Raw genomic sequence first — 12,287 nt, 5'->3', positions numbered from 1 at the left:
CATATAATACGAGTAGACTGACTGTTGCATTTCAGGCCCGTTCCCTTAGTGCGACAGAGAAAACTGACGCAAAGCAGTCCCTGCGTGTGTTTCTAATGGACCAGGTTTATCGACCACGTGACCTTCTCATTGGTCATTTAGGTCATGTGGTCATGTGGACTTCTTTGCTTCAGTTTTCTCTGTCGCACTGAGACGACGGGCCTGAAATGCAACAGTTTATTTGTATTATATGTCTATGGTTTATCCCGGAGAGCGATTATTTAAACAACTATACTGCCCAGACAGTGACTCTAGAGGTATTTAGCAGATCGCAATCGATCCTTAAGGCTTCAATTTTAAGATATATTAAAAAAAATACATTTTATTGTTTTTAAAAAAACTGACCCTAAAGGAATGACTTTTTAGCTTATAAACACTTATATCTTTGATGTTTTTTATGTCACGAGCTTGTAAGTAGGTTACTGAAAACATGGCGAAAAAATACCATATTTAAAAAAAACTTTTTAAGTCAAAACATGCCTATCTGGATAATAAAAATCTAGACTCATCCATGCTCAAATATTTACGCCATTGGACTGCAGTCCCGTTCTGGTGTTGATTAGATAGCCAGCAACTTCAAGCAACATTTTCATCTGTGACTTCTAAACATGAATCATAACTGGCGCGGTCGATGTCACCAGTTGCTAACAGAAAAAAGACGAAACAGACTTTTTTAAAAGCACCAAAAGTAACGAAAAAGCTTTCAAAGTGTCAAAAAAGCTTTGAGAGCATCCCAAATGCGACGAAAAAATATTCAATACGGTAAAAATGTCAATTCTTGACGATTTGTCGATGTTTTTGATAGTTTTTCATCTCTTTGACACTTTTTCGACGTTTAAACACTATTATGGTTCAAGAAGTGTGTGCACCAAATAAATAGAGCAAATGGAGCAACATAAGATTGTAGCATGTTCCTAATGTAAGAATTCGCATTTAAAGATCGTTAGTGAAAAATAAAAAATTTGCCAGTTAAATACCAGATCAAAATATTGTCTATTCCCTCTAAAAATATTCTAAAAGTAGAAATATCTGACGAATCAAATTGGTCAAACGTTTTAAAAACGTTTCAAAATTGTAGGAACCGGAAAAAAATTAATAGAAGTGCCATCTGTGAATCAGTAGTCGAAATATGCATACATTGTCATTGTTAATAATGCCATTGTTAAATAAATCACCCTGAATAGTATATAGCGTGGTTCAATTTAAAATAAAATACCTGAGTCTCACATTTGTAGGTTATGATTTGTTTTTATAAAAAACAGCACTTCTTTCTGTCTTATGTCTTCTATCTTTTGGGGTAAATTTTTTATAGCGTTAACAAATAATACGTTTTTTGAATTTGTAAATAAATAAAATTAAATATTAAAATAAAATAGATAATAAATGAGAGCTTAGGCTTTTAATCACTTAAATAAATTGTGTTACTTATTTGGATCGTGTTGTTTTTGAGTGATCTACTAAACTATTCGATACTTTTACTATATTCACTTTTAAAGAAGAAGATTGTTCAGAAGTATGATTAGATGGATATATTAGTCGACTATTAAGAACTATGCGGCTCCAGAACTGCTCCAATTTTTCTATGGCACATATCTTCAGTGACACTTTAAATTTAGTTGGTAAAATAGTACGGTGGTATACGAATTAATGTAAACACATAACATTTTTCACAATTGACAGTTGGCGACATGTATATTTCAAAGTAATGATAGGATCTGACAGTCAGTGAGAAACGACATATAGATAACTACAAATGTTTTGTATATAAACAAGATTTTGAAGCAAACAAAAGAGACTAGGACAATTGAAGTGGACAGAGAAAGGAAATGTAGCAAAGGATGAAGCAGTTTTAATAAGGAAAATGAAATAAACTCTATAACGAATGAAGTTGGGATCAAAATAGACCACTAAGACGTCATAGAAAGCTTTGGTTAGGAAAATGATTGGTGTCCAAAACAGGAGAAATCTTGCACGCTATAGAAAAGAATAAAATACAATTATCAATCAGACCAAAACACAGAGGTTATAAACAAGCCAATAATATAACTTCCAGAAACTATAATGAATAAACGATACCATTGGAATTGAGAAAAGTGTTGTTGTCAACTGAGGGACATTTCTGGTAGAAAGAAAACCATTAAAACACTTTTATTAGAGTAATTAACAACAAAAAACTTGGATATTGTCGGACTGCTTTTCTTATAAAGGTATCTGATCACTTGTGCCTACATAGGCATGATAAATTTGCAAACATATAAAGAATTGCCAATAGATAAACAGTTTAAAAAATCGTTTCCATGTTACGTGCCCAAAGTTATGATAAAATATTTCAAGGACAAAAATATATCATGCCTTAAATGGCCAGCAAACTCTCCTGATTTTAGTCCGATTGAAAATCTGTAGGCTATTGTAAAACCAAATATTAGAAAACTGTAAAAATGGCTGATTCTATGTCAAAATGTGTTCAATACGCTATAAAAGTCAAGAGAAGACACATTTTTTATTAAAACAGTTTAAATTGTATACTTTTGTATAGGTTATTTACATATATGCAAAAATCAGTGTTTCTTCAGTTTGCTGGGCACTAAAATATAGCATTTGTGCTGCTGGAACGGTAAAAAGACCGAAAAACACTTCTAAGTTTTATCAGGTACTGAGGATATGTCGAGCTTTTCTTCTTGAAGTCAAACACACAGTTATTAAAGGAACAGGACTCCTAAAGTCGCAGGAGGCTGTAGGAGAACTGACTGACCTTACTTGGAATTCCCTCATCTTTACACACTAGGTTTCGGGCTCGCTTATCGAGATGATGCACTTTCCAAGTCAACTAGCCAATAGGAGTGAGAGTTCCAGGTCACATTCGCATGATACGTGTGTCGAGTTAATTGCGTCTGCGTATGTTAAGAATCGGTCATTCAAAACGACACGATCCAAACCCGAAATACGATTTATTAAAAATCTATATGATAAATTTAAAAATGTAAGAGTTGCGATGTCTGAAACGTTGTTTTCTTCAGAGCACTAAAAAAAGCCAAGAAAGAAGCGCGAAGGAAGGTTCTGCTAGGCGGATCGCCACTTTACCTAGGTGGAGGTTCTCCTAGATATACCATAGGCTCGGCGTCTCCTAGACAAGGCTTAGGAAACGGCTCGCCCCGTTACATGTGCACAACGTACGACATGAACGTACCGAGAAGGAGAAAACATAAAATGAAACATAAAAAGAAGCACAAGGAGGAAAAAGATCGAAAACATAAAGAGGGAGAAGTAAGTTGTTGGTCTTTTTTATTTTTTTTAAGTGATTTAGGTTTTAGAGACTCTTTCGTCCACCATTATGTTTATTTTTTGTTTATTTTTATGTGAAATAAGCTTTATAAGAATAAAATAACTTATTTCTTACAAAATCTTCAAACTTTCCAAAGTCCTGGTGTATTTTTGTCCTCTCAGATATAAGCATATTTATGTGTATATCTAATTAAGCCCTTATTTCGTCATTTTTATTTCATCTTTTTGTGAACTTTCCAGTACAGTTCTGAAACACTCTGGATTATACTAAATACTCAAGAAACTTTCCAGAAATCCTCTAGGCTATTTCCGAAATACTCCGGACTATCCAGAAATCCTTCATAGCAGCGCTGAAGTAATCCAGGCTGAGCTGACCTTTTTAAGTGGGTTCTGAAGTATTGCAGTACCTTCTAGAACATTTCACGAGAGTCTTTAAATGATTCAGATTCCCTGAAGTTCTCCAGAGGCATCTGGAACAGTCCAAGATCATCATCATCATCATCCAGCCCCATTTTCACATCCATTGTTGGATATAGGCCTCCTCCAAACGTCTCCAGTTCTCTCTATCTCTAGCTGCTGCGATCCAGTTTGTTTCTATTCTCCTTAGGTCGTCGGTCCATCGGGTGGGTGGTCTGCCTCGACTTCGCTTGTCGGCTCTTGGTCTCCACTCCAATAATCTTTTCGTCCATCTTCCGTCTTCCATTCTAGCAACATGTCCAGCCCACCTCCACTTTTGTTTATTGATTCGCAGTATAATATCGTCTACGCCAGTTCGTCGGCGTATCTCCTCATTTCTCACGCGATCTTTCAAGGTCAGGCCCAGCATTGATCTCTCCATTCGCCTTTGTGTTACCCTCAGTTTTTCGGCAGTAGCTTTCGTTAAAGTTAGGGTCTCTGCTCCGTAGGTCAAGACTGGTAAGATGCATTGGTTAAATGCCTTCCTTTTCAGGTGAATTGGGGTATTTGTTTTAAAAATGTCTCTCATCCTTCCATATGCCGCCCATCCCAACGTGATTCGTCTATTTAGCTCGCAGGTTTGGTTGTCTCTGGTTATTCTAATTTCATGACCCAAGTATGTGTATTTATCGATTAATTCTACCTTGTTGTTATTGATCTGTATCTCTCCGCTGGGAACCATATTGGTCATCATTTTGGTTTTCTCGAAATTTATCTTCAGCCCAGTTTCTTGTAGTATGTCATTTAGTTCTTGGAGCATGTCTTTGATCTCTCCCAGATTATCTGACAGAAGCACGATATCGTCCGCAAAACGTAGATGGTTTAATCTTTCTCTATCGATGGATATTCCTTTCTGTTGCCATGTTAGTTTTTTAAATGCATACTCAAGAACGGTAATGAACAGCTTTGGTGACATGGTATCACCTTGCCTGACTCCCCTTTTTATCTTTATTTTATTAGTTGCTGAATGTAGACTTATGGTTGTTGTGGTATTTTCATATATATTTTTAACTATATTACAATATCTGTGGTCGACCCTGCAATCTTGTAGTGCTCTTAAGATGGACGGTAGTTCCACTGTATCAAACGCCTTTTTAAAGTCTACAAATATCAATGCCAAGGGACGGTTATATTCGTTAGTTTTTTCTATCAGGGTTTTTAGGCACTGCAGGTGATCGTTTGTGCCGTAATTAGGGCGGAAACCGGCTTGTTCCCGAGGTTGGTAAAAATCCAGCTTTGTCTCTAATCTGTTCGTTATTATTCGGGTGTATAATTTATAAAGATGGTTAAGGAGACTGATTGGTCTGTATCTTTCCAGGTCTGCTATATCTCCCTTCTTGTGTAAGAGTACAGTTATTGAATTATTCCACTTTGTTGGGATATTTTGATTCCATAGGCATAGATTAAAGAGCTTTTGAATTTTGGTTATTAGTACTGAGCCTCCTATCTTTATCGCTTCCGTGACGACACCGTCCTCCCCCGGAGCTTTGTTATTCTTCATCTTTTTTAGAGCCTTGTAAATTTCGTCCAAGGAGATTTCTGGGATATCTTCGGAACCCTGATTTTGAACCTTCCTCTGCTGATATTCAACTATATCTAGGGTCGATTGGTTGCTATATAATGTCTCATAGAATGATTCGACAATTTGTAACAAATGTTCTCTGTTTGATGTGATGTTGCCATTTCTATCCTTGAGTTTGACTATTTGTTTATTTCCATTTGTGAGTTTGCGTCTCATTATTTTCATACTCTTATTTTCCTCAATGGTTTTGATGATTTTCTCATCTTTGTATTTTCTTAGGTCTTTTCTGATTTCTCTTGATACTTCCTTGTTCATTTTATTTATATCGTCGTTACTAGAGTTTTCGTCGCTTCTCAGTATTCTTCTTTGTTCCATTTTTTTCTGGGTTTCCAGACTAATTTTTTCTTCCTTCACGCTTTTTGGGCAGCATTTCTTTTGAGCTTCTGTTATTGCTTCTACTATTATGCTATTTAGGATGTTAATATCATTTGTTGATGATTTTTCTTGAAGGAATTTACCGATATGATCTTCAAAATTTTGTTCGTTGTTTGGATGTGTCCATATGTTTATTTGCTTCTTTTTTATTATATTGTGTCGTTCATAGTTTGTATTTAACACAATGGTGGCTCTCACCATACGATGGTCGCTTGATTTCTCAAATTTATTTAGCACTGTCACATCTGTAAATATGTATCTTTTATCAGTGATAAAGTAATCGATCTCGTTTGTCGTCTTCCCATCTCGGCTTTTTCACAGTCCAAGATAATCCTAAAATATTACAGGTTTCCGTAAGGTAGCTCTAGAGGCCTATGAATCCCTTAGGAGATCTCTGAAACATTACAGGCTCTTGAAGTTTGTAGACAAGCATTAGCAGCTTCCTTAAAATCTCCAAAAGCACCTGGTACATTTCAGTACATATCTACAATATTTTAGACCGACATAAAGTCATATAGACGTCCCTCAAACATTTCGAGATAGGTGTAAAACACTCCATGCTATCTTGATACTTTTATGCGACCCTTAAAACATTAGCGGTTTTCCTAAAGTTCCAAAGGGACCTAGATTATTATGGGTCAGTTCTAAAATATTAAATCCTGACACCCACCAGATGTAACTAAAATGTTTTAGACATCATAAAATCTGTAGACGTCCCTGAAACATTCCGGGATACTTCTAAAACACTCCAGGCTCTTCTACAATTTCTAAGTGGATCCTATACCATTAGCGGTTTTGATAAAGTTCTCCATAGGTACCTGAAATTCTCAAAAACCGCCCTAAAATATTTTAGACCTGACATTCTCCAAATGCAATTGACACGTTCTAGGTTATGCTGAACTATGATAACTTGTTATAAACTCCTTTAAAGGTCCTTGAAATATTTCGAGAAAGTTGTGAAACTGACTCCAGGCTTTCTAAGTAGGCCATACAACGTTAGCAGCTTTCCTAAAGTTCTTCAAAAGCTCCTGAAACATTCCAGTATTGTTCTGAAATATTTAACTATTCGTGAAGCATTAGTACCTTACGCAAAGTCCTTCGGATTTTTTCGAAATAATCCAGGATTGCCCTGAAACGTTTCACTTTTAACTGAAACATCCTAGCATATCCTGAAATAGTATAGGCTGTTATGAAGTCCTCCAGAGCCTACTGTAACATTCCGGGACAGTTCTAAAACATTTTAATCTACCTTGAAATTTTGGAGCCATCTCTAAAACATTAGCGTCTTTCCTTAAGGTCTCCAAATGCCTCTAGAACATTCCATCATTATTATAAAACAGTCTAGCCTGTTTTGAAGTTAGTTTATGAAAGCTCTAACGTTAATCACTTCACTAAAGTTCTCCTAGAGCCTTTTGCACTTTCTAGGACAATCTTAAGATGCGTCTCTCTGACATCCTCCAGGTGCAATTTAAATTGTAGCCTATGCTGAAACATTTCGGGAAATTTATGAAACATTCTAAACTATCTTGGAGTACTATAGGCAGAAACCTGGAACATTCCAGGACAATTCTAAAAGTTTCACTGTTTCTGAGTTCTGAAACACTTTAGACTGTTTTGAAGTTTATAAGCTGGTCCTGAAATGGTAACAAATTCAGTAAAGTTTTCGAAAGGCTCTGAGAATATTTCAGGGCAGTCTTAAAGTATTACAAACTTTTCTGAAATGCTCTATGTGCAAATGAAACGTTCTAGGTTCTGCTAAAACATTATAGTTTTTCATAAAGCCCTCTAGAGTTTATTGAAACATTGAAACAGTTTTGAAATACTTCAGGCTATCCTGAACTGTCTTAGCTTGCCCTGAAACATTAGCGGCTTTCCCTAAATTCCTCCAAATGTCTCTGGAAGATTCCAGTGCAGTCCAAAATATTTCAGGCTCTTCTAAAATCTTCCAGGTTAAGGTATAGGTTGTCCTAAAGTCCTCTAGAGTCTAATGAAACATTCCAGAACAGATCTGAAAGACTTCAGGCTGACCTGAAGTGTTTGAGCGTTCTTTAGACGTCCCTGAGATATTTTGGGATCATTTTACTGAACCGAACGACAGGTTACTATAATCTAGGCAACGAAGCTGGTGATTACCACTGCAGGGAAAGGCTTGTAGTCTTATTCACGCGTATTTATGAAATCTTTTAATGAGAAAATGGAGGATTTCTACTGAAGGATAGAAATCAATGGATCAATGGACGAAACAATGCCCTGTCTTCGCTTAACCTAGCTTCTAGTGCGCTTGGTGTTATTTTTTTTAGAATCTGTCATTTAACAGTATTTATTCCCATTTTTTGTAAACAAATGTTGCTCTTGTATAATCTGAATAGAAAAAGGTTATTTACAACTCAAATTACTTTCAAAGTGTTTGTTTGAATGCTCTCCTAGGTATATCTATCTATATACATTTATTTTTCCTTTCGACTATCTAAGTTCCGTCCGCAAAAGCGAAAACATATACTGTAAACTAATTTTAGAATTTAGCGATCTAATCGAATTTCTTTTCCGTTCCAGTAAATGACTCGTCTGTTTTGTTTTAAGGTAAGCTCGACGCAAGACGACTCCAAAGAACAGTACATCACTCAAAAACTGTCCATCAATTTGAAGCGTCTAAACAATACTTACACATCCAGTACGTCGTCGGATAAAAACGAAGATATGTCCAGTTCAGACGAACAAAACGAGACGATGCCCAACTTTCCTCCTCCGAATAATCCTCCTTTGATGTTAAGAATCAACACCCATTCTGTGTCGAGCGCCGTGGGGGCAGACGGTAAGATAAAAAATGTAAGATACAGTATCTAATGAGTAATTTAACCACTACTATATATATATATATATATATATATATATATATATATATATATATATATATATATATATATATATATATATATATATATATATATAAATCTGTCTATCAACTTCTCATTTAAAACATTTTAACCTACGTAGTATACGACAAAGATGAGTTGAACCGTAACCTTGAGTTATCGAGAAGTAGGCGCAATTATTTTACTTCTACTCTTTTGAGCGTTGTTGCCAGCTGCTTATTCTTTTTTGCTAACCTAATTTGTCCAACTATCTGGTGATGTTCTTCGATATATTTCGAGTAGCAACAACACTGTAAATACCGTCTGAAATGCCATAATATTGGCGGTTCACCTCAAATTTGTTGAATCTTCTTCTTTGTCAACCATTTTCCATCCACTCCTGAATGTAGGTCTCTCCCAATTGCTTCCATCTTTCTCTATCTTGCGCCAATCTAATCCACTGTTTGCCTGCCACTGTTCTTATGTCATCTACCCATCTTTTTTGAGGTCTTCCCATGCTTCTTGTTGTCGTCCTTGGTCTCCATTCTAGAATTCTCCGTGTCCACCTGTTGTCATTATATCGGGCTACGTGACCTGCCCAGCGCCATTTCATTTTTGTAATTTCTTCCATAATATCCCTAATCTTCGTTCCACGTCTTATCTCGGTGTTTCTAATCTTGTCTCTTAGTGATATTCCAAGCATGATTCGTTCCATTGCTCTTTGCGTTGTTTCTAATTTTTTAGCAGATTTTTTGGTAAGGGCTACTGTCTCCAAGTCGTAAGTACAAACTGGTAGTATGCGTGTGTTATACACCTTTTTCTTTAAGTTTACAGGAATGGAGGTGTTTTCAAGATATATGCTAATAATGCCAGTTGTGTTCTTCTTTTAATTTCAGCATCTTGATTTGGTTTTCCTAGTTTGATAACATGACTTAGATATACATAATGTTCAACATTTTCTATGATATGATTTTGTATTGTTATATTTGTCTGGTCTTGGCTCAGTATTTTTGTTTTGCTGTAGTTCATTTTTAAGCCTATGTAGTCTTTAAGACCCTATAGCTGAATTCCATAATTTTAAATTAATTTAAGGATCGTATGGTAGAGAACCAGTTGTTATCCAACGTTAGCTTTGAGTTTTGACCGATCAGCATCTAACAAGTTGTTTTGTTATAGTTAATATATATGCTTCTATCAGTTTAATTGTCTATCAAGATCAAGTATTTTGTGTAATTTCTGACCATGAACGTATTAATATCCTACACAAAAAAATAAGATGGTTGGTAGGCCTCAAACTCAGTGTCTTAATGGTTCTAATTTCTAAGGCTGCCTTAAGTTTATAGAGTTTCCTGGAAGATTGGTGAGAGTCCTAAAATACTCCAGACTTCCCTGAAAGGCTTCTGTTCCTAATGAAAGCTTCTGGACTTTCCTGAAATATACTAGACGCCCTGAAACGATCCAGAACACTTATGAAGTTTCTAAATGAGCCATAAAATATTAATAGTTTCCCTAAAGTTTTCCAAAGACTCCTGCAATATTACAGGATAGTCCTAAAATACTCCAAACTTCCCTGAAATGCTTCTGTTTCTAATGAAAACTTCTAGGCTGTCTTGAAACAGCAGGTTTCACTTAAATGTGTATTAGACGCACTAAAACAATCCAAAACATTTCTGATAAACTCCAGACAACACTGAAGGTTTTAAATGAGTCATCAAATATTACCAGTTTCACTAAAGATTCCCCAAAGACAATTATAACATTACAGGATAGTCCTAAAATACTTTAGGCCCCTCAGAAATCTTCCCAATGCAACTGAAACGTCCTAGGCTATCTAAAAACATACCAAACAACTTCCAGATCCCTGAAGCATTACAAGATAATTTCGACATATTTGGAAGCTGTCTTAAACTTTTTAAGCGACCCTTAAAGCATTTGCTGCTTTCCTAAAATTTTCCAAAGTGACCTGGATCATTCTGCGATAGTCCGGAAATCATCCAGGCTTCTCTGAAATCCTCAGATACGATTGAAACGTTCTCGTCTATTCTAGAACATTACCGGCTGCCATTAAATCTTCTGGATGGCAATTAAACATTCCAGGATGGTTCTAAAATACTCCAAGCTATCATAATTTTTTAAGCTGAAGTATTAGTATCCTCCCTCAAGCTACGAAGGTTCCTAGTACATTCCAAGGCAGTCCTAAAATATTCCATGCTTTTTCAGAATCTTTCAGGTGCAACTGAATCGTTCTTCGGTGCCCAAAAACATTACAAGGCTGTCATCAAGTCTTTCAGAGCACCCTGAGAAATTATAGGATAGTTCTGAAACATTTTATATACATAATATTCTTATAATAATCTTTTTGGAGATTAGCGATCACGGCAATCTGTACTTTACTTACGACTGGTCTGACAGGAATATTTTAAATCAAGTACGGAGGTTTTTTAGCCGCGAACTCCTTCGTCTTTCAGATCTTCTATTTCAATCTATTCTTCCATTTGTCCCAGATATTCTATTTGTTGTGTTTTTATTCTAACTGCTGGCTCATCCTTGTAAGCACAATGAATTACTAAGGACATTCTTCATCAACAGTTGCTCCGAGATATATTCTTAATGAAAATCGTTTGTATTTTGTAAAAGTTCATATTGTTGCGAAGCCGGACCTGTAACTTCTAACGACTTCGATTTTTTTACCTTAATTATCTCGTATACTATAAATTAAACAGTTTATAATTAAGTAAAGCTGTCGTAGGGATAAAAAATCCAAGAGTTTTAATAGTGTTTCCTTTTGTTATTGACGATTTGTGATCATATTTTAGGAGTACGTCTGTTAGTGGGCGACGTCGTTTGGGGCAAAGTGCACGGGTTTCCTTGGTGGCCCGGCAAAATTTTAACTATGACAACGTCTGGCACGCACGCTCCACAAGCACACGTTGCTTGGTACGGATCCTCGACTTCTTCTGTGATGCAATGTGATCAGCTCAGCCATTACTTAGACAATTTTAAGGTAAGATTTGATACAAACTTTCTAAATGCACTGCTCCTCGTTTGAAAGGGATATTTAGGTTATCCCTGTATATATCGTTTTAAAATATTTATTCATTGTTCATTTTTGGAACAAAATTTATTGTTTTCGTATTGCCTGGTACGTTTTTTAATGCTGCAATTAGGATATTTGTAAACAATATTAAAAACTTTTTTATAAAAACACTTTGCCGCCTAAAAATATTTTATACCATTTTATTCACTTCTAACAAGTGACTTTACGTATCACTGTAATGTTTTGTGTTATATTATGCCACTATAAAGGATTTCAATTGAAAATTTCGCCGCGATAGTGATCTTTTTACAACATGGTAATCGCTTTGAACAAAAAATAGTTCAAATGTTGACTATTACTCAGAATGTGATTAGTTCGGCTTGGAATCGTTTTCAAGAAACTAGTAGAGTCAATATACGGCTCGGACATGGTCGAGAATAGAATATAGAACCATTTTATTACCGAGACAGCTGGAAGAAATCGTACATTTTCGATTTAACCAAGGATTTTGCTAAGGTGCTAAGATGATATGACTATGGATCTTTGAGATCTTCGGAACTGGCGCTCAAATGTGTTCAAACTTCGAAAAAGCGCCTAAGGGATGAAAGGCATAACAAAAACGTCGAAAATGTACTACTTTCAACGCATTTAATTTTTTTTCGTC

At 35.7% G+C, this 12,287-nt stretch overlaps 1 protein-coding gene across 3 annotated transcripts in view; it reads left to right on the top strand.

Annotated features, from left to right (window-relative positions):
* LOC140440360 (uncharacterized) overlaps positions 1 to 12,287 on the top strand; it is a 40,595-nt gene that overhangs the window by 13,853 nt on the left and 14,455 nt on the right. For 2 of the 3 annotated variants that reach the window (XM_072530814.1, XM_072530812.1), the window contains exons 5-7: positions 3,057 to 3,303; positions 8,315 to 8,546; positions 11,403 to 11,590. In XM_072530814.1, the coding sequence (XP_072386915.1) occupies positions 3,057 to 3,303; positions 8,315 to 8,546; positions 11,403 to 11,590 (667 nt within the window). Of the gene's footprint in view, positions 1 to 3,056; positions 3,304 to 8,314; positions 8,561 to 11,402; positions 11,591 to 12,287 lie in introns of those variants that run through there. The other variant, XM_072530815.1, reaches the window with a different exon arrangement.

Source organism: Diabrotica undecimpunctata, chromosome 4, assembly GCF_040954645.1.
Source record: "Diabrotica undecimpunctata isolate CICGRU chromosome 4, icDiaUnde3, whole genome shotgun sequence".
In the NCBI taxonomy this organism is placed as follows: Eukaryota; Metazoa; Arthropoda; class Insecta; order Coleoptera; family Chrysomelidae; genus Diabrotica; species Diabrotica undecimpunctata.
Note: the sequence above shows the minus strand (reverse complement) of the source record. Positions and strands in the feature narration are given on the sequence as shown.